Genomic DNA, 23,270 nt, shown 5'->3' on the forward strand with positions numbered 1-23,270 from the left:
ATGTTGTCAGTAAAAACACACCTATTTTTAGTATCTCAGCTTCACCTTTAGTCATCAAATCATTTAACACAGAATGTTATATAGAAGCAAAAAAATTGGCAACGTCCACAGCTAGGAGACAGAAAATTCTGCGGTACTGGGTGTTGGGACATGTCTGTTCTTCTTACTTCTAAGTTATTGGACCAAGATGGTCACCACCACCACTTGTGAATAAAAACAAGGTCAGTCGTGAAATATGGTGACAAGGAAACAGGGCACCAAGAACCATGTGGCGGCATGTGAGTTCTGGTGTGGGGCTGTTGCTTCTCTAGCGAGTGAGGCGAAGAGCACTCACCTTAAAGCCGGATACAGTTCAAAGGGCTCTGTTAGCATCCTTGGAGTGCGGTGACTGGAGTGGGGAGCCAGCCACCTGCAGGGGCTGAGTTGGGTCTCCCCGGCGCATTTCGGAAGTCCCTGCATCAGTTCTGCACCCCCTTCTTTGGTGTAAGTTGTCTGGTTGATGTACATAGTCACTCCAGTTAGTTACTTGAAAGCAGGTTGGCAACTTTAACTTTCATCAATGTTTAGAAACTCCTGAGTTTAGAATATGAAAGAAAGTAACTACTGGGCACTGTTACAAGTATTATGTTCTTAGGGCACATTCACTTAATATGAAGCATTTCCCTCTGTAACATCTTTATTGCTAAAATGATTTTTAAACTTAAAATTTTTAAAGACTAGTAATTAGGACAAATTACCAAAAATCAGAAAAATTCTAAAGCTGAGCTCTAATAACTACGTAACAGAAAATACAAATTCCAGAACAAATTCCAGAACATGTTTAGATATTTCCTCTCATCACCCACGAAAAGATAATTGGTTTGAGAACATTAAAATTATAATCAATAAGAGAATGAAATAAAGCTTAAGTTTTAAAACTAAAGAAAACTTTTCTTGCAGTACATGATGGATGAAACTTTTATTCCAGTTGATAGAAGTTTAGTAGGGACTCTGTTTAGTAGCATGGGGAGACATCCGAAAATATCTAAATAGCACATCTGTATTTCTTTTATTGTTGTTCTAACTCAACCAGGACGCCAAGTGAACTCTGAGCAGGGTGACCAACTTGCCTGGATGTTCCTAGCATTAAAAGTTCAGAGAAATCCCTCAGTCCTGAGCAAATTGGGGCAGCTGGTCACTCTATCTTGGAACCCATTTCGTCATCTGTAAAATGCAGGTTAAAATGTACCCACATCACGGGATTATTACAAGGCTTAAATAGGGACCTACACGAACAGAGGAAGGTATCAGATCAGCTAAAAGCATGAAGCTAGGCCCCCGTTACCACCCCAGCTCTTTCCACCTCCCCAGCTCCCTGCCGTGGGCAGCTTACTAACCTCTCCACGTCTGTTTCCTTGTAGGCAAAGGGAACACTACCATTCACTTTGTAAGACTGTTGAGTTAAAATGTACGTCAGCTCCCAGTGCAGACAGAGTAAGCACTAAGTCAATCACCAAATGTAAAGGGCTGTTGGTAAAGGGTAACAAGAGGTGGGCGCCTGCCCTCCCTGGACCCGCAGCCCTGGGTGCACTTCCTATGCTGACCGGCCTCAGGGAACACCTGTGTCCTGCAAGCCAAATCGAAGGTGGGAGATACCAACTACAGCACAGCATGGAATTCCCAGAGGTCTCACTTCAGCACTGAATGAAGAACCAGAAACACACAGCCTGAGCTTGAGGGAGAGGATGCTAGGTCCCCAACACCTGGGAGGCCAGCTGACAGGTCTTGTGTGAGCAGCAGCCCTTTCCCCACAGCCACCTGGACCAGCGGCTCCTGGAGGAGCCCCTCTGCCGGGGTGGCGACACAGTGAGCGTCACGGTCTCCTGGTGGCATGTGGATAAGGGTCTTCTGGCCCTTGTCCTTTTCGGGGCTGGTCTGGCTTCTTCACTGACCAGCTGTTTTGCTTGATCTCATTGATGAGCAGGAAGGACGGAAGGGTGGGGACACCATCTACACTGCAGCCTCCTGCCACCGTGGTGCCGGAACTGTCGTGGGACCCATGCTGTCCCTGCAGCACCTGCCTGCTATCAGCCTGGCCTCGCGCCGGCCCCATGGCCCAGACAGACCCTGGAGGCTGGTACTCCCGCTGCCCCGAGGAGTCACCTGCTTCCCACACTTCTGGTCTGGTGCTGTGGGGGCCACACCCTGCCCTTCTACCTACCTCACCTGCAGCTCCTCAGAGAAAATATTCACGGGCCTTAGGATGACGTGAAATCAAAGACATGCTTCTCAGCTAAGTTACCAAGGCTCCAGGACAGACTGTGATCTGAAGGAGTCGTCCCCTCTGGAAGCAGCGTGCTGCACGGGTAGGGGAGCAATGATCAAAAGGGAAATGAGCGAAGGTGGGGGTGGCCACGTGCTCATCCCGTCACTCTGAACAGGCAGCTTTCTGGGGCTCCTGAATTATCATCTCACTCATTGTTCACTGTCAATGAAGTGGGTTCTAGTCATTAAAAAATAACACATCCCGAAAAAGAGTAACAGCACTCAAGCTAAAATAGTAAGTTCCATTCTCATTTGTCTTCAACCAAACAGACCTCGAATATGTAGTATTTTTAAAGTTGTTGCTAACTAGGTAAACATTTTCCAAGCACACTTTTTGCAGCCACCATAAAAGCCTCCTCCCCTTCTCAACTTCTAATCATCTTTTAAATGATAGCTTAAAAACGTCCACCACTCAACTATTAATCTGTAGTTTTTCATTTTCAAATAAGTTTACTCATTCTTTACAAGAACACCCACATGTACATTTTGACGCTTCAATTTATATCAAATTTTGATCTTTAAGCCTAAAACAGTTTTGTTTAGTAACTAGAGTAACCAGCATAATATAAAAGGGTTTGACATCAAAAGCTGAATACAATTAGGAATCAGAGCTCCTGCATCACAGTGGTTCTCCTCAGGGCTGACTTGCCCCCAGGACACGTGGCCGGGGACATCTGGTTGCAGCACTGGGTCAGGGTGGAGGTGCCAATGACGTGGAGGGTAGAGACCCGAGATGCTGCTCCAGTCCTGCAGTGGACAGGATGGTCACCCCAACAAAGAACAATCAGGCCCCAAACGCCAGCAGAACCCCTAGTTCAGTGCATGACAAGAGCAAGTGGACAGCGGCAGGTGCGCTGGTGGGACAGACACAGCCTGGAGAAAGGCCACTTCCAGCCATCCGACCTCTCTTTGATGGCCGGGGCCACCGTTAGACATGACAAGTCCAGCTACATCTATTTTGTGACCCTGTAATTAGTCAGCCCTTTGGGGTTATGCTTATTTTCACAATGACAATGTTTTTTAGAAAATAAACATGATTATTTCCACGTTTATATTCTTGAATCACTGTGACATTTTAACCGTTAAAAAAATTAAACAGTTCTACATGCAGTGGTATAACAAATTTTAATTCAAAATAGACACTCTGAAAACAATAGGTAAAAAAAAAAAAAGTGAACAAGCTCTGAATTTACAGGAGAGCACACCAACAATCACACACCAGCTTCACGACTGCCTCAGAAATGCACATTACAGCAACGACATGCAAGTGTTATATTTTAAAAGCCCATATGGTAACATTATCTTACTTCCCAGAGACGGTCCTATCTGCTGAGGAGGCTGCACAGAGGCCCTGCTCTCAGTCACCGGCAATACGACTTAACAACTTCAGGTATAAACTGGCTGGTCTCCCTTAGCGGTTCTGGTGCTTTCAGTTATTTTATACTGTGTGAAAAGGCCAAGGCTTAGGCTGTCCAAAGGACAGTAATACACTTGAGTTCCTTAGCAATATCTCATCCCACTAACCTGGACAACTGGGCTATGGGAAAGCCCACAGGAAACTGTCTAGGACACTGTCAGAGTTATTAATACACCGACCACGAGATTAGCTCTTGGTCTGGTCATTTCACCTCATCCCCTGAACACCTGTGTTTAAATTCCAGTTAGTATCCACACTCAGGGGTCAATACTTTATTCCTGAGCAACACAGTCCTTCCCTTGTACTGGTTTATGAACAGTTAGGTTAGGGGAAGAGCTTGTGTGTGTGTTTTCAGTTCTAAAGGCACTAAAGATTCATTGTTTTCTTTGAATGGAGAAAAGACTTACCACCGTATCAAAAAGAGGGGGAAAGTTTACACTGAAACGTATTTCTGCACCTACAGAATTACTTTAGTTGCAAAATGACTTTTGACTTATGAGCTTAAATACCAGACTTCAGGTCTGGTGTATTTTTAACAAATGAAAACATTTGGTTTTCTGAGTTATAATCAAAAACAGCTGTCAGGACAAACCTGAAAAGCTGTAAATCAAAATTACAATCTAATAAGCAAATACTTTACAAAGAAGAAATCAGCTTAAGTTAATGCAGTGCATCTTTAAGGAACCACACATCACAGGGGTTTATACTCACATCTCTAAACTTTTACTGTATCATTTGCTGTTAACTGAGGGAGGTTAATGTTTTAATTTGCAATTAATCAAGTATTCTGAAACAAGCTGAAACTTCCTTAAATGAAAAACAAACATATAGATTTCAGTTTTTCTCGTACGATACTGACAGTACTGAGAAAACAAGGCGTGCATGAAATATTAAAAGATTTAATTTACATGACAAAAATAACGAAAAATAATTGTTATAAAATCAAACTGCAGGAAACAACAAATTTGAAAGAACTATTCACTTCTTTATACAGAAGTCTTTCCGAGCACCTGAAATAAATCTGAAGAGCAGCATAAAGACCACTGAATTGATTAGTTCAACATACAGTGAAGAAAATAAGTTTTTTAAATCTCAATTGAAAAAACTACTAATTATCAGTACTTTAATTTCCTATTTTTTTTTACAAGTTTTGTGGTTCATACTCAAAGTTCAATCTGTGTTTAACATTTTTAAGTTCAGACATATCAAAGCCTAAAAGTACAGAAGGCTTGTGATTTTTTATTGCTTTCATGCAAATGTATCTTCTTTTTCCAAAGAATGAAGCCACATCAATTTTCCACACCCATAAGAGTGAGGATAACAGCTCTATTTCCTTTCTACTAGGATATGGTCTCTTGTGAAAATAATCTCTAAGAAACTGCTTTTTTTCTTCATAAGAACGGTCTTCATATTTCTTAGGGTCTAATGCTAAAATCTGAAGAGCATCGTCACTAACAAGTGGCCCCTCCGTCCGGCTTTCATTCCTCTGTCTTTTACAAGGCACAACACTCGTCCCCTTTTCTGGAGCCGGGTCTGTGGCAGCGTGTGTGACAGGAGGCCTCTCCTCGCCGTCCCTCTGGTCTTCTGCCCCAAAGTGGCCATCAGGCAGCTTTCTCTTCACAGAAAAACTGGAGTCCTGGATCACCTCACCGTTGACTAAAAGCAGCTCACTGTTCTCGATGAAGCTCGGCTGGACCTGGACATCGGAGCTGCTGTCCTTCGGAGCACTCCGACAGCGCAGCAGGTGGATGGCGATGGCGGCCAGGGTCATGTTGCCCGTGTAGACCCCACAGCAGTGGATGCACTTGAACGCCGGCGACTTCAGAAGCGTGTGGACTGTGGGCGTGATGTGGTGCCTCTCCTTCAGGTGCAGCTCGTACGCTTCTGCCGTCACAAAGGTGCCAAAGCAAAAGGGGCAGGTCAGGGCCTGTCTGCCGGGCCTCCCAGAGGCGCCCTCGGTCTGGGGCCGCACCTTGATGTATACAGGCACCAGCGACTTGGAGTGTATCCCAGCCAGGACTGCCAAGTAGACTTCCCGCTCCCCCAGCTCCTCCTTGGGCAAGATGGTAATGAAGTCGAGGTGGGGGAACAGCAGGTTGCCGTTGGCATCAATATCCAGCTGAAAGCCTTTGTTACTGTAATCCACGGGCAATTTCTTCTTCCCCAGGTGCATGGTCCTACTGTGCTCCGAAAGGCCTCTGATGTCATGGAAGGTGGACGGGCAGAACAAGCAGCCCAGGCCGTGCATCAGCAGGTGGTGGATGAGCTCCTCCTCCGAGACTAAGCACTTGCAGGACAGACACCGCACCGTCTTCTCCCGCATCCACTTCAGAAATGGTGCGCACGCCGCCAGCTTCTCCGGCTCCAGTTTTTCAGCAGACTTGGACTCACTGTGCTTGTGCGCCACTTCCATGTGGACCTGGTAGACATTGGAAGGGAAGAGCTCGTTGCACACTGGGCAGGTCTTCCACTGCTTCGCCTGCTTGAGTGCCTGATTTGACTCTGACACTGATGAAGAGGCCTGAACCAACACATTCTGAGCGGCATTCACCACCACTGGCGGGGAGGGCATGCTGGCCACGGAACTGGCCATCTGTGCAGCTGTGCCCGACTGCAGCAGCTGGATGGGCATCTGGGGAGGGGCAACAGTGGCAACACCCCCAGGTGGCACAGGCAAAGTGACAGAAACCGGGGCGAGTGTGTACGTGGGAATCCCATTCACTTGTTTTCCTGTGGGTATCAGTTGTCTGAGGATGGAGCCTGATGTCAGGAAAGTGGTGTTTTGTGAAGCACCGGGTCTGACAGGCTGATTTGCAGGCAGAATGCTGGTGTTCACAGCCTGATTAAGCTGCAGGACCCCTGGCCTCACTGGCTGGCCCACAGGAAGAACCCCTGACACAACAGGCTGGCTGAGCTGAAGAACACCAGAGTTAACACCCTGGGTCACCGGGAGAACACCTGATGAGACCGTCTGGTTGGGAGGAAGGAGCCCTGGTGGGACCACCTGGCCGGCAGGGAGAACCCTCAGGGGAACTGTCTGGCCAGGAGGGAGAACCCGTGGTGGGACCGTCAGCCCAGTGGGGAGCATCCCTGATGGAGCCGTCTGGCCGATGGGGAGAACCCCCGACTGAACCATCTGGCCAGCAGGGAGGACCCCGGAAGTTGCTGCCTGTCCCGAAGGGATGACCCCAGCAGGGGTCATCTGTCCTGCAGGAAGCACTCCTGATGGGACCGTCCGACTCACAGAAATCACCCCTGGTGAGACCGCCTGAAGCACCCCAGGGGTGACAGAGGGATTGACAGGAAGGACACCAGACCCAACGGGCCTATTTACCGAAAGAACTCCAGGCCCCACTGGTCTGCTTACAGGCCCAACAGGCTGGTTGAGGGGCAAAACCCCTGGGCGGATGGTCTGGTTTATGGGAAGGACACCAGTTCCAACAGACTTATTTATGGGTCCAACTGGCTTACTCAAGGGCAACACAGGAGAGTTTGCTGCTTGACTAAGCGGGACTCCGTGGGAGAGAAAGACAGGCTGTGGCGTCGAGGGTGGCAGAGCGAGGCTGTTCTGGCCCACGGGCAGAGGACTGGAGACCAGAGTCACGTGGGACTGGGCAACGGCTGGCGGAGAGTGGGTGAGGCTTCCAGAAGCACCCGAGGCCACGGTCGCCGGCGGGGCTGCACCCTGAACTGGCTGTCCTGAGGTCTGGCTCTGACTGGCCTGCGGCAAGGCAAGGCGGAAGCACGGAGGCGTGGCCGAGGCGCCCACAGCGCTGCCGCTGGCAGGGGCAGCCGTGTGTGCAGCTGGCTTGGGCGCAATGTGCATCTGCTTCAGAAGCCCAGGCTTCTTGATGTGCTCTGAGATCACGGACCTGAGCTTGTTCTCCAAATCCCTGTGCACATCCGAGGTCAGAATGTGATACATTAAAGCATCCTGGCTGCTGGCGTTGGCACTGCATTTTTTACAGTAATATCTGTCAGAAGGGGGCATCTTCTCCGTACAAAGGGTATCGTCAGCTTTCGGTTGCTCACCCAATTCCTCAGTTCTCAGGCCAAAGTAGGAGTTAATTAAATAGTGAAAATGGGCTACCAGCACATGCTTCTTCATGCTGTAGTACAGAGTGTTTGAAAAGTTACATTTTAAACACGTAAAACTTATCACATCACTCCTAGACGATTTAGTTTCACCTAAAATATTCACTGTGTAGTTCTGGACTTTCCGAACAGGTGCATGAAACATTCTGAAGTGTCTTCCCACAACTTTGGGTTGAGAGGAAAACACACAGTTTGGGCAAGGGATCACCAGCTCTTGGTCAATTTCATCTTCGTGATAACGATGTAAATGATTTTTGAATGAAGTAAGCACTTTTGTGGAATATTTACAGAGGCTACAACAGTATGGTTTTGTTCGGTATCTCTGTTAAAAGAAAAGAAAATCAAGCATGGTTTAACAGAACTATCAGATGCCACACCTTCTACAGCTCACAAGTACGCAATTCTTTTTCTTCTAACTTGCTAGATTATTTAACGCTGTCACTCCTCAGAGAACAATGTTTTTTAAAGCCAAAATACGTTTTTCCTTAAAGGGCCAGAGAATAAATATTTTAGGGTTTGTGGACAACCAGCAGCCTCTGTGGCCACTAGCACTGTGCTTGCTGGAAGGGAAAAGCACCCACAGATAATGGGTAAACAACACTATAAATCCTAATTCAAATGTTCACATGTCATAAAGCAGGATTTTCATTTTTTTCCTTCTCTAATGTTTAAAAATTTAACAACTGTTCTCAGAATGAAGGCTATACAAACACAGAGTTTGGTCTGAATATCGAGTTTCCTGAACTCTGTTCCCAAGCCATTCATTAAACCACAAATCGCATTACTTAGTCCTACACTTTCAATTAACTGCATCAATTAAAATAAACTCACTTAATTCTCTGGATGAGAACTTTATTTTCTCCCTTTCCCATCCCATTTCTCTTAGCTCCAATGTTGTTTTTACTCCAAATTCTAAAGCTTCTGGAATGTATCTACATATAACCAAACTTGCAAATTAAACCCATCACAGCTGTCTTTTATTTCCCAGACTCCTGGAGAAGGCAGGAGACATGGACAGTGCTCAGCACATTCAAGTGTTCAATAAACCACGTGGTAGGCAGCGAAGAAAGAGGGACTGTGCCTAAACTTACTGGGAATAATCCTGAGTAAGTTTCAGGCCACAGGCTACAACTCTGACAACATAGTGTTTCGCTGTCAGGCAAACGTGGGAATTCAACAAGCTGGGGCCCAGGAACACCACGGACACAGCAGCAGGTCAACTGAGGATTAAAATCTGCCTGATTCCCAGAACTCTTGCCGGTCGGTGATGACCTGAAAGCAGAGAAGCTCTGGTCCTGGGGCAGCCTCCAGAGCCCAGAGCTGGTGCAGCAGAAAACACAGGCCCAGTTTCACAAAGGAGGGAGGCAGGCCCAGACAGAGGATACGCGGACAGACATCTGCTCACTCTGCAACACCCCTTCCGACTGCGCCCGCCCCGGGCTGCACCCCCATGTCACTCTCCTCACACGCACACACACACGCTCCCCGCCTGTGGGTTCTGTCGCCCTTTCTCTCTCCTGGTCATGCACAGGTCACAGAAATCACCTGAGCACACTCAACAACATGCTACCACTGGCTTCTCAGCAATTAGAAATCCCAGGTTCTGGCACTTCTGGGAGGGTCTACAATAAACCTAGGGGAACAGCCAACCACCGATCATAGATTTAAAAAAAAAAAAATTTTTTTCACTGACTCCGACACACTTTTTAACATGTATTTTAGCATCTCTGAAATCTGGGAACAACTTACAACTGACAGTTCAATGGTACAACACAGTTTAAGGAAAGTATTGCTTTAGTTTCATTAGTGGTTCATTTTAAAATGGTGCATGTTATACTCAATGAAATACTGCATTGGAAAACCAGATCCTTAATGAAAACTACACTCAAGAGAGTCAACATCACTTACTAACAACTGCATGTTACTATCTGTTAGTACTGAACAGATCTCTGTGTTAAGGAAAAGATTTTTTACCCATGACACCATAACAGAAAAAAATGATAAACTGGATTTCATCAATGTAAGAAATCTTCTTCTCTTTGAAAGGCACCGTTAAAAAGTAAAAAGACCAGGAGACAATATTTGCAAACCACGTATCTAGTAAAGGACTTGTGTCCAGAATACATGTTGTGGACATGTTCATGTCTCAGTAAGAAAACAAGTGACCCAGTTTTTTAGAGAATGGGCACAACATCTGAGCACTGAGTACTTTAAATAAGGGACCCAAATGCCAAATAAACACACGGAAAGGTGCTCAACACCATCAGTCATTGGGGAAACACAAACAAAGCCAGAGAAGACACCACTACACGCCTATTAAAATGGAAAACAAGCAGTAAGTCCATAAACAAAAAAACCCTGACAATATCAAGCCTGGTGAGGACACAGGGCAGCCAGGACTCACATCCCTGGTGGGGAAGTGCAAGGGTGCAGCCACTCTGGAAACCAGGCTGGCAGTCTGTTGCAGAGATAAATCCGTCCTTATTTACCATCTACGACCCAGCTATCCCACATCTAGGCACATGCCCAGAAGTGCAAGCCAAGGGTCACACAAAACCCTGTCATGGAAGTCCTAAGACAGTGATCAGTCAGAAACAATCCTAGTGAGACGCTGGTTCCCTGTATCAGAAGAAGAAAAAATAACCAAGGAGAGAAGCAGAAAAGAAGTGGAGTCACGGTTCTGGGTGCTGGTAGAATTCCTGTCCCCCCAGCCGTCTGCCGTCTCCCCTGCAGACCAAGGCTGCATCCTCCGGTCCCACAGCCACTGGGCTCCACCACCTGACCTAGCTGAACCATCTCCATCCCAAACCCGCAAGTCCAACACACCTTGCTTCTCCGCAGCAGAAGCACACGTTTCTGCCACAGGGCCTGAAACTGTCCCGTTCATACACCCTGTCTCCCACAGACAAATTAGAGCAGGAGGGCTACCTACTGGAAGAAGAGCAGTAAGGTACTAAAACTAGCAGACAACACAGCCTCCACCACACCAGACAACAGCGAGTTTCTTTCTGAATATGGTCTCTATTTCACAACCTCAATCTCTGCTATTTCATATTGTTATTTAACATTTTATGCCAGGCTTATTCACCCCAACAAAAACATAAACTCCATGAGTAAAGGAACTCTAACTTTCACCTCTTTTTATCAACTACTCTGAAAGTTTTACCTACGTTGAAGCAGGAATTCAAAAAATGTTTCTTGATGTAAAGCACATAATTACATATTATAGTGCATATTACATTACAGGATCTTTTAAGAATTCAGATGAGAAAAATCAGTGAAGCCCAAGAAACTATTCATGAAGCCAAGGTCTTCAGAACAAGGCATATTTGAAAAGCCATCAGCTGTTCTGAGGAGAATCACTAAATCGAAGCAGTTTTAAGGAATCTCGTGTCTGTTGGTAGAGAGGGGCATGCCAGGTCAAGGAGGGTAAGAGACGCAGAACAGTGGGGCTCAGGAGGACGAGCTGACAATAGAAATGCTTTTAAATAAAATTTTAACAAAAAAACGACTGAGTAGTTACAGGAATCTTCTTTAAAGTCAAAATTCCCAAGGCCAACGTATTTTGGACAAACGCAGTGGAGGCCGAAGCATGGTGGTGCAGGGAGACAGTGTCATCAAATCTGGGACCCGGCGAGTCTGATGTGATGAATGTGCTAATCTAGTGGCAGGGCGGGAGGAAAGGTTTTCCAGAAGAAAGCATTTCAGTAAGGAGAATTTGGCAGTGTGTCACATATTTTAGCTTGAATCTGCTTAAGCTTAAGATTTCAAATTATTATAAATAGCACTTGATTCAAAGACCCATACTTTTTATTTCAGTTTCTGAAAGCAGGATGTACTTCCATTGTATCAACTTAGCAACATAACATTTCTTTATACTCAGAAGAGTCATATAAACCAGAGGCCCTTCTTACATCAATTTCACTACATCAATTTACCAACTTCATGTGCAGAAAACACTCAAAGCATCAATAACCCTACATTACAAACATTTATCTTTGTTTTTCCTTCTCCTCCCCTGAACATTGACACCACACCTCCTCTCCCACTCACTCTCTGCAGCTCAAATACATATCACGTTCCTCAGAACTAAACTGACCCTTACCCCCAACTTGTGAGTAAACATGAAAATCAAAATTAAAAATTCATACCACTTTCTTTCCAGAAGGTTCCCAGAGAGAAATATCTCCCCATGATGTGTTATAAAAGTACTTCTCTCCTGGATCAAAGCCTTTAAGGTCCTTTTAAAAATAAAGAAAACAAGAGAAATCATTATGTAATTTCAGAAGACACAAATATTTAACTGGAACCTGAAGATACAGAAATATTTAACTGGAACCTGATGGGGTTACTTGGTACCTAAGAAATCTATGCAGGAAAAGCGAAATGAAAACTCAGTCCAGGGCAAACTAGGACAGAGCTCCTTCCCAGCAGCAGACCTGGGAAAACAGCTGCAACAGTCCACGCTAACATCACAGTTTTACACGAGACTCCCACAAATAACTTCTCCAAGAGAGAAACTGCAGGAGCAGAACCTATCTTCCACCAGCAGTGAGCACTGTGGAGCAGAGGGCTGGGAGGCAGGCCACAAATTGGGGGCTTTAGCTGTGGGGCTCACACAGCAGGGAGGGGCAGGAAGACAGAGAGGGAGGCAGAACGAGACCCCACAACCAGATGGAATGGGTCCAAACAGAATCCTGGTTCCGACAAAGTGAGTGTGAAAAATATTGGGGGGAGACAGGAGAAATCAGAATATGGACTGGGTATTAGAGAAGACGAACATTTAATGACACAGAAAGATGAAGATAACTGAAAAGAGCAGGAGCAGTATGAGCTCACTGCAGAGACTTATGGTTATGGAGGAGGGAGTGGGGAGGGATGAACCGGGAGTGCGAGATGTGTGGATACTAACTACTACACATAAAACAGATAAGCAACAAGTTCATACTGCACAGCACAGGGAACAATATTCAATACCCTGCAGTAGCCTACAGTGAAAAGGAATATGGAAACGAACATATGTATGTTCACGTATGACTGACGCACTATGCTGTGTGCCAGAAATCTGCACAACATGGTAAACTGACAGCACCTCAAAAAATGCAAATAAATATACGGTGCCTAGACAACTGGATTTCCACATGCAGAAGAATGAAGCTGGACCCCTGCCTCATACCACATACAAAATTAACCCCAAAACAGATCAATAATCTAAACAAAAAGAACTACAACCATAAAACTCTTAGAAGAAAACACAGATCTTCTTGACTTGGATTTGGCAACGGGTTCTTAGATATGACATAAAAAGCACTGCAAACACAAAAACAGATAAATTGGATACCATCAAAATTTTAAACTTTAGTGCACTGAAAGATATTAAGAAAGTAAAAAGAAACCTACAGAATGGGAGAAGATACCTACAAATCTAATCAGAGTTTAACATCCAGAAATATAAAAACTACAACTCAACAACAGAAAGACAAACAACCCAGTTTAAAAGTGGGCAAAAGACTTGAATATAAATCTCTAAAGACGTACGAACAGCCAATGAGCACATGAAAAGATGCTCTCCACCACAGCGGCCTCAGTGGCAGGAGAAGGAGGGAAAGGAAGAGAGAGAAGGAGAGAAAAGAGGACAGTGGAGGAAAAGAATGGGCCTGGGCACGGCTGTGGGTAAACTGGGTCCCGCAGGCCTGGCTGGTGGGAACAGACAAGGTGCAGCCACTGTGGAAACCGTTTGGTGGTTGCTCAAAAAGCTAAACAACTGCTACATGACCCAGCAATGCTCTGAGGCAAATATCCCAAAATTGAAAACAGGGGCCCAAACAGATACTTGTAAGCCAAGTTCACTACAGCATGATTCACAACAGCCACAAGGTAGAATCAGCCCAAGCGTGTCTCAGCAGACGAACTGATAAAATGTGGTATATTCGTGTAATGGAATATTATTTAGCCATAAAAAGGAACAACATTTTGACATGGGGTACAACATGGATGAACCCTGAAACCATTAATCTAAGTGAAACAAGCCAGTCACAAAAGGACCAACATTACATGATTCCGCTCATATGAAGTATCTTTAACTAGCAAATCTGCAGAGACAGAAAGCAGAGGCTCTCAGGGGCCGAGGTGAGGGATGGGGAGTTATTACTTAATGGCGACAGTGTTCTGTTTGAGGTGATGAATATCTAGGTGCAAAACAGTATGAATGTAATTAATGCTACCAAAATGTACACTTAAAAATGCTTAAAATGGCAAATTTTGTCTATGCCCATTTTACTGTAACTAAAAAATTCTAAATACACTTGAAAGATTTAAAAGAGGATAAAACATTTCATTACTTACTTTATATCGATTATATACTGAAATAATATTTCTAACATATGAAGTTAAATACACTGAATTATTTCGGAAAAAAAAAACCAAAAAACTGGGAGGCTCTTAGAAAAGACCGATGAAGGCACTGCAACCAACCAAGGCGGCTGCCCAGAGCCCTGTGCTAGGAAGGGCTGGTGCTGGGGTTTAGCCTCCATTGTAACTATACTGAAAGCGTTAATAATTTAATCTTTGAATTTGTTTTATACAGTGAAGTCTGACAGGACACTGGGGCATGTGTCAGGGGCTTTCCTGCTCATGCCCGGGACAGTGCTTCTGGGACAGATTCTGTTCCTGCTCTGTCCCCCACAGCCACCAACCTCCCCTTGCATGCTACAAGCAACCCTACTCTTGTCTACCACCTGCGAAAGTAACCAAGTTGTCAGGGGTCCACATTCCTTAGCTGCCCTGGTGGGAGACTGGCACAGAGTCAGGGAGAGGAAGAGGCAAGGTGCTAACCTGCCCAGCGCTGTGTTGGCAGCACACCTCAGGCCTTAAACCCACCCTGGATCCAGGTACCACAAGCATCCTGGCAGAGAGGTAGCAACCTCTTGGGAGTCACCCATCTCCTGTGGGTTGGGACAGCGGGCCTATGGGGCCTGCCCAGGGCCCCATATTTTCATTTTGTACAGAGCCCTGCAAATGATGCAGCCAGTTCTTAATTTACCTGATGAAATGTTAACTTCTTAAAAAAAACTCCTTAAGAGACTATGAGGAGTAGCAGGGTTTAGATCTATTTTTAGAAAAGGAGATAAGGTTCTTAGAAGAGCCTCTTTTCCCTAAGGTTCACTTCTCAGCCAGGCTTTTGACAAGAACTGTAGGGTCTACGATTTGAGGTCCTAACTCTTAGGATGAGTGGAATCATACACACTCTGGAAATCAGAGAAGGCAGAGTGAGTTATCCTGTGAAATCAGAACCGCTGGGAGAGGAAACGGAAGGACCACAGACAGGTGTTCCCAGCACGGACTCTCTGTAAGCCCCCAGACTTCCAAGAAATTCCCTCTTGCTTGACTTGGTCAGTGTTGGTTTTCCTTGCCTGAAACCAAGGAACTCTAGATACTACGATGGATTAAGAATAAATGCATTTGACATGGAAAAAAGTTCTTAATATGAGATTCAGTGACAAGACAAAGCAAAGCTAGTACAGTATCTTATAGTTACATCATGTCCCATTTCCAAAAATCCGGAAAGCTATAACAAGGTTAATGATGGATATTCTGCAGTAATGGCTTAAAAACAAGTCATTTTGTTCTCTATGTTTCTGTGTATATTTTCTAATTTTTCTATAATGATTGTTACATGGCTTGAATTTTTGAAAGTTTTGCAAAATATAGGACCAACTATATATTGATAAAAACAAAAATTCCCCCACCAAAAAATTATTAAAGTTTAACCCGATACTTAATCTAACTTAATAGCTGTATGCCATTCTAATCTCTTAATTCTCCCTTGTGAAGTATGTGCGTATCTGTGTCAGTATAGTCTCAGAAAGAAAAAGTGAAGTCTTGAACAAATTCAGATGAGTAAACACATTCTCAGGCTGACTAAGACAGCAAGTTACTGAGAAATGTTCAGTTCTATGCCATGTCAAAAACACGACCCCAGGATGAAAAGTTTTAGTTACTGACATTTCATCTAAAAATAAAACAAAACACATTTTATAACAGAATTTCATTTAAAAACTGAATTCACATTAAAGGAGACCAAAGGACATGATAACCAAAGGCAATACCTGATCCTAGACTGGGTCCACACTGACAGGAAAAACGCTATAAATGACCTAAGCTGGTAACCATCCTGCGGCAATAGAAGAGACTATTGTTATTCTTAGAAAACACACTTGAAGTATTTAGGTGATGAGGGTCATGAGATATGCAACTTATTCTTAAGTGGCTCAGGGAAAAATACACAGCACAAGCAAGAGCAGGCAAATGTTAAAGTAAACGGGAGAAAATGTTAACAGTTGGTAAATCTGGGTAAAGGGTGAAGGGTGTCCCCTGTACTACTTTCATTCTTGTAACTTTTCTGTGAGTTATTATTTCCAAGCAGAATAATTTTTTTTAAGCACTGAATTCACTCAGCCTGGTTTGATGGGGGTTAATCAACTGGGTTGTGGTTCTGAATTCCATGTTACTAGAACACTCTAATTCCACTGTTGAGTCCTAGCCTATCTTTAAAAACAAAAACAGTTCAAATCTCACCTCCTCCACAGAGGCTGCTTTAGCCTGCCCAGCTAGAGGTGGTCTTTCCCTCTTCCTCACGATGATGTTCCAAGTCTGTCTCAGCCCCAGCAGTGGTCATTCCCTCTCTCTGACCAGCATGAGGACACTGAGGCCCAGGGAGAAACGATCTGCCCGAGGTCACCCCACTGGCACCAGCCAGTACAAAACTGAAAGTTGCCCCCAGGACCCGAGAGTCTCAGGGTCCTCGCTTAGGGCACTGCTGCTCCTTCAGGGTGACCGCGTGTCAGGAACTATCCCAAAAGTTTCCCATACATTATCATTTGAAATTTCCTCAGTCTACACATACTGTGCTCTTAGTCTCTTATTTTTACATTCTCTACAAATAGTACTTAAACTCACATACTTATCTATTATTAACGGACTGTGGGTTTGCAATCTACCTTCTCAAACTTGTCTCCAAATAACTACCCTGGGAGGGCAGCGGGGGGAGGGCATAGCTCAGTGGTAGAGTGCGTGTTTAGCATGCATGAGGGCTTGGGCTCAAGCCCCTGCACCCCCAGCAAAAACAACAACAAATAATCACCCTGCTTCCCTCCTCGTGCGTCAACCATGACTTAAAGACAGAACTACAAGAACACTGAGGGGCCTCGGTCTTGAATACGGTTCTTGAGCATCTAAGGGTTTCCACTTCAGTATCTCCCTCATCCTATTTCCAAACAGACTTTCAGGCACAGTCTATTATTAAAATTATTTCTATATTTGGGTTTTACTTTCATTCATTCATTTAAAAAATATTTGTTAAAAAACACGTGTATTTGTTAAGCACGTACAGGTAATAGAGTAGACAACAAAACAATGTGGCCCATGCCTTCTTACATTCCAGTGAGGGACACAGATAAACAAGTAACACCAGCCTTGTGGTCGAAACCTTGAAGAAAAACAGAGCAGGTAAGAGAACAGAAATATAGTGGAGAGGGCAGCATTTTAGAGGGAAGATCTCTCTGGGGTGGTAACATCTGAGCAAAGAACTATCTGAAGTCTTCCAGAAATTTTACTTTAGAGCAAAAATCAGTTCTGACTATTAATGAGAATCCTAGTAATTATTAATCTTTCAGTATCAGAATGCCTTTTTATAAATAGTCAATCTAGTTCAAAGTCTGAGATTTGAAAATTAAGAAACTAAACTCTTCCCAGGCCAATAATATTTTGAATCGAATTCTTCACAAGTCTGAAAAATTCAAAGCAGACACGGTCCCTATTTCGACAGTTATGCATCAAACATGCACAGAATTGTAAGTGGTTATAAAACTTCAGAGCAAACCTTATCTAACAATTTTTATTTCTCTCCTACATATGCCAGCCATATATTCTCAAGTTACAAGAAAAGATAAAATTACATGAGAACATAACTTATCAATAGTGTGACTGTGACCATAATTTTTAAACGTCTGTAAGACAGCAAGTGTTAAATGCACAAATCAGAAAAAAAAAAAACAAACAACCCTATCATATCAAGTACGCATCCCCGTTTACTGATTACTTTAACACCACCGGGAAATTGAGTTAGGATCTTCTGCTAAAATAATATAAATAATTCAACACGGTCTCCTCAAAGATCAAAAACAAATACATTTTGCAATTAATTACTATAAAAATTCCCTCCTAAAAGTAACTTTAACAACTGGACCAGATTAAAGCATCCCATTTAAGTCAGAAAGACATGAATAAAAACAAATTCTGCAAATGGCATTATTTTGTTCTTTTTTATGGCCAAGTAGTATTCCATTGTTTAAATATACCACAACTTCTTTATCCAGTCATCTGTCGATAGATATGAAAATGAATATATGTATGTATACGCATGACTGGGACATTGTGCTGTACACCAGAAATTGACACATTGTAACTGACTGTACTTCAATTCAAAAAAAAAATTCTTCTCTCCTGCCTCATTTCAAGTGTCAGCAATTTCCATTCTGAGGCATCTCACCCATTCTTCAAAACTCCCAGTTCAAATCTCACCAACCCAGCATCTCCAGGATTACTGTCTTCTCTTAATCTGTTACTTACGCCCTCTTACCTTCAGCAACTCCTTGCAGCTGTCAAGTCCAATATCCACAAGAATGCTTTTCACCTTTTTTCGTACCTTCCTGATGTTGTCAAGATTCTCCACAGGAATTTGAAACATTTTTGAAATTGTTCTTAAAAGGGAAGAAAACAAAACTGTAATAAGTGCATATATATATATATATATATAATATATGTATAGACATAAAATTTTTTAAACAGGGTTGGTAAAACAGAGTAATTTTCAACAAATTATTCTGAAACAATTAGATATCCACATGCAAAAGAATTAAGTTGGACTCTTTCCTTATAACAGACATAAAAATTAACTCGAAGTGGATTATACACCTCCATACATAACTAAAACTTTATAACTATTAGAACAGGCATAAATCTTCATGACCTCAGATTTGGCAATGGATTCTTAGATATGACACCAAAAAGCAATAGCAAGAAAAGAAAAAAACAGGGAAGCTGGACTTCATCAAAATGAAAAACCTATGTGGCTTCAAAGAAAAACATCCAAAAAGCGAAAAAAGAATCCACAAAATGAAAGTATTTGCAAACTGTATTTCTGATAAGAAATTCATACCCAGAATACATAAAGAACTCTTGTAAGTCAATAATCAAAAGAAATAACCTAACTTAAAAACGGGCAAAGGATCTGGATACTTCTCCAAAGACATATACAAATGGCCATTAAGCACATAAAAAGATGTTAAACAACATGAGTCACGGAGAAATACAAATCAAAACCACCATGAGATACTACTTCACAGCTATTAGCATGGCTATAACTGAAAAAAAACAAAAACAAACAAACAAGTGCTGGCAGTGATGGGGAGAAACTGGATCTCTTACCCATTGCTGACAGCAATGTAAAATGGTAGAGCAGTTTGAGAAAGTCTGGTAGGTCCTCAACAGACTAAACATGTAAGTACCATATGAACCAGAGATTCTATCCTAGACACATTAAAAACATGCTTCCAAACAAAACCCTGTACAAGAATGTTCACAGCAGCATTACTCATAATAGCCAAAAAGTGGAAACAACTCAAATGTCCACCAACTGACAGAAAAATAAAACGTGGCAGAAAATAAACTTAAGTCCATGGTAACAAATGATTAAATAAATTGAAAGTTTAGTGAGGAATGGTGTATTTTACATGGTTTCCAAGCACCTCCCCACAAACTACTCATTAATAACCAAGGGGAAAAGAGTAATCCACAAAAGTCTGGCAGACAAGTTCAATTAAGAGACACTGTAATAATAACTAAGCTATAATATAACACAGTAGTAGTATAATATAACCTAACAGAGGAGCTGTCGAACCACATGATGGCATTCCTAAAAATTAAGCATAAGGTCACTTTCAAGCCCAGATTGGCTTCTTTGGCCAGACCAAGTCCAACAAAAATGTGTTTGATGTTTGATGCCCTCCAGCACTTTGCTGTCATTTCCTCCTTGAAGTTCCACTACCCTCTCCATCCTTTGGGGGTCTTTCCCCACAGCTGGCTGATAAACAGAATCATCCAAGGTTAAGACCATCAGACCATGATCCACATACATCTAAAACAAAGACGCTAAATTTGTTGCTTGCAATGAAATCTAGCCTCACACAGCAAGTGCAGATCTTATCAAAGAGATTTGAGAAGCATGGAGAAAAAGGGAATGGTGGCCTCTCGGAAGCAGGTTAGGGACTGGCTGATTGTCACAGGCTGGTTCCTGGAGGCTGCTACTAACTGGCTGACTGCAGGAGGGAGGCGCTGAAAAAGAGGCTGCCAGTGACTGGGCAAGTCTGAAAGGGCTCTGGAGTCACCAGTTTAAGGCTTGGAAGGAGGGTCAAGGAGGTTATCTTTTTGAATTCGGAGAAGAGGAGCTTTTTATTCTCAAATCTAAGTGCTCCCATTCTCTCATCATTGTTATTGTGCCCCTCCCCTAAAAAAACAAGATCCATTCTTAATTTTTTTTAAGTTTCCCTTTTTTTTTTTTTAATAGTTTGCAAGCTGTTTTCCAGAAGTAAAGATAACAAAAAATAAAACATAGGTAAATCACAGACATTCCATAACCTTAAAACAATTCTTTCAAGACCTTTGGTCTACTGTTGCCAATCACTTTTGGGGAAAGAAGCTGACTTTTACCATAATTTATGCATTCTAAGAGATGGAGGATTCCATACAAAAGGCCCAGTAGATTAACTAGGAAAGATACCTGTCAATGTTCTCACACTTAAGAGATCTTCTACTGATGCCATTCTCCATATACTCCCAGTACTCAGTTAAATCTGTATTTTCACCATTAGGAAACAGGATGCTAACACAGCTGCACTGATTTATCAACCTCAGTTCACAGTAAATTTCAGTGTGTGGAACTACCAAAAATTCCACTGATATGCACAAGAAAATATTATCTCCCAAGGGGCACTTAAAGGGTTTCTTTTGTTGCTTTTTAGTATCATGATCAGTTAAGAACATTCCATTAATATAAAAATACACTACAAAAAAGAAAGTCATTCAAGTAATAAATAATACTTTTAAAGCCACAGACCTTTCTTTTGAGTTTCAGTGAAACCTAAGTCCTACAAAGGTTTCACATGAGAAGCAACCCTGCACAGTCCTCACAAGCAAGGATTCTGGAGCTGCAAGGCCTCGGTTCACATCAGCTCCAGTTTATTAGCCGTGTGATCGTTGATAAATTACTTAATCCCGGAGCCTCAGTTCCTTCCAGTAAAACAGAGAGCACAGGGAGCCTCCTCTGTGAAGCAGCTTTGAGGATGAACAGTTTAATACAAGAAAAGCACTTAGAACATAAGACAGTGACTCTGCTATTATCTAACTCTAAAAACCTAAATGAAATGTCCCATTTATTGGAATACAGGATTTTTTAAAGCAACTTTAAAAACACATAATATTTGTATAATGCACGAAAGAAAGATTCAAGAGGGTCTGGGTTCAAACACAAAAAGGTCGCTTCCCAGACGTGTGGCCTTCAGCAACTCACCGCCTTTCAGTCTTCTCACCTGTAACACACTGCCCTAACAGGTGAGTGCCAGTCAGAGTGGAGGCCACAGCAGAATGCTGGGGTGCAGCCCCTGGAAGTGACCATCGCCGTAAATTCACCGATAGCATATTGAAAACCTGGATTCAAACTAGAAAGGTGTCCAGGATCTCTTTAGCTTAGTATCTTGCCACACCTCTACCCTCATCTCGCACAACCGTCAATTCCTAACCCTAAATCCAGCTCCCACACCCTAACCGCTGCTCAGACGACTGAACGTGTCCCTCCCACTCCAGTTCATCCTCCAAGACAAGCAGCAGGTCCCTTCCTACATACAGATTTGTCACTTCCATGCCTGAAGACCACTGGCTCAACAAAATCTCAACTCCAACCGAAATACCAAAGTTCGTTCATAATACGACCAACTCTCCAGTAACAGTGCTAAATAAGCGCATTACTTGACTTCCAACCAAAGGCGAGCATGCATTTTCCACAACTACTTTTTACGTGGTCCTCTCCCCCAAAATGCCCGCCACAACCCCAACTGCCGCCCAGACTCCACGCCCTCCTCGGCGGGTCTAGGGTCTTCCGCCTCCGGTCTATCTGCATTGTAAATCAGCTCCGCACAGAAGAGCCCTTCAGGTCTCAAGAGGCTGCGACTACCCATTCTATTCAATTATAAGGAGCTTGAAGAGTATTCAGACAAGTATCCAATTGAAATTCAAAGAAAATATACTTTAAGTACTGAATTATTTATCATTCTGCAACTGTGCACTGTAGGAACTGGTAGTTACAGTTTCTGCCGTTCTGGGGCCAATGGTTAGCAGAAACGTTGCACACAATCCGTCAACGCAGTAAGCAATGGCGAAGGAAAGTTAAAATCTTCACGTCACATCAAAAGCTCGATGATGGAAGAACAGGGGTTTGCTATCTGCTGTCCTCTCCTCCGGAAAAATACCCGCCACGGGCAGAGAAGGGGGCGCTCATCCGCCCGGCCCGCGTCGCTCGGGGCGGCTCGGGGAGCAGCGCGGGGCCGCGGGCGGCCCTCCGGTCCCTGTCCCGCCCCGTCCCGTCCCGTCCCCCGGCCCTCGCCCGACTGCCCTCCGCGGCCCGGCCTGCCCCGTCCCACATCGTCGCCGTCCCGCCCCGGACTCCCCTCCCGCGCCGCCCGCCCCGCCCCCGGGCCCCTTCCCCGCCCCTCCCCACCCCCGGCCCCCACGTGACGCGGAGGGACGACGGGCACCCTCGGGCCGCGAACCCCGCGCCCCGAGAACGTCGCGGGATTCGTGAGGCGGCCGCGGGGTGTGGGGTGTGGGCGGGGCGGGGCGGGGCCGCCGACACTTGGCGGGCCGGGCCGGGCCGGGCCGGGGGCGTCGCCGCGGGCCGGGCCGGGGTCTTACCTACCTCTGGGCGCCCACAGCGCCGCCCCGTCCCCGCCGCTCTCGCCGCGCCCGCCGGGGCCCCGCGTCCTCCCACCTCCGCCCCGCGCGGCGGGACCCCCGCTCGGCGCGCGCCCACCCCGCACGACCCCGTCCCCTCCTCCCAGCTCGGCCAGAAAGAGAAAATGGCGCTCGATTGGCCTCCGGAAGTGACGCGCGCCCTCATTTGCATGCCAGTGCAGACAGCCAATGGGGGGAGAGTGTGCATGGGACCCCTGGGCACTGCCCCACAGGTCCCCTGGGGCCCCTGACTTAAGCTGGACTGGAGACTCAGCAATGGGAATGGGGGTCCAGTGTTAGAGCCCCTACCCGACCCCCTCCTGCCACAGTGGACTGGCCTGCTAACCTCTGACCAGCATCTGTGCAAACTCTCGTGAGAGTTTGAGTAGGT

At 44.6% G+C, this 23,270-nt stretch overlaps 1 protein-coding gene across 9 annotated transcripts; it reads right to left on the bottom strand.

Annotated features, from left to right (window-relative positions):
• Positions 1-3,410: 3,410 nt before the first annotated feature.
• Positions 3,411-22,943, bottom strand: ADNP2 (ADNP homeobox 2). 9 transcript variants are annotated; one of them, XM_032470677.1, is made up of 5 exons: positions 22,845-22,943; positions 18,456-18,576; positions 11,968-12,057; positions 11,340-11,477; positions 3,411-8,138 (listed from the first exon to the last, which is right to left on the bottom strand). In XM_032470677.1, exons 2-5 carry the CDS (start codon positions 18,561-18,563, stop codon positions 4,863-4,865), a joined length of 3,612 nt encoding a protein of 1,203 aa, XP_032326568.1. In that variant the 5' UTR covers positions 18,564-18,576; positions 22,845-22,943; the 3' UTR covers positions 3,411-4,862. The 9 variants fall into 9 exon arrangements, with proteins under 9 accessions (XP_032326568.1, XP_032326570.1, XP_032326569.1 ...); XM_032470679.1 differs by lacking the exon at positions 22,845-22,943 and adding an exon at positions 22,235-22,542; XM_032470678.1 differs by lacking the exon at positions 22,845-22,943 and adding an exon at positions 20,991-22,221.
• Between the last annotated feature and the right edge of the window lie 327 nt (positions 22,944-23,270).

This window comes from Camelus ferus, chromosome 30, assembly GCF_009834535.1.
Source record: "Camelus ferus isolate YT-003-E chromosome 30, BCGSAC_Cfer_1.0, whole genome shotgun sequence".
In the NCBI taxonomy this organism is placed as follows: domain Eukaryota; kingdom Metazoa; phylum Chordata; class Mammalia; order Artiodactyla; family Camelidae; genus Camelus; species Camelus ferus.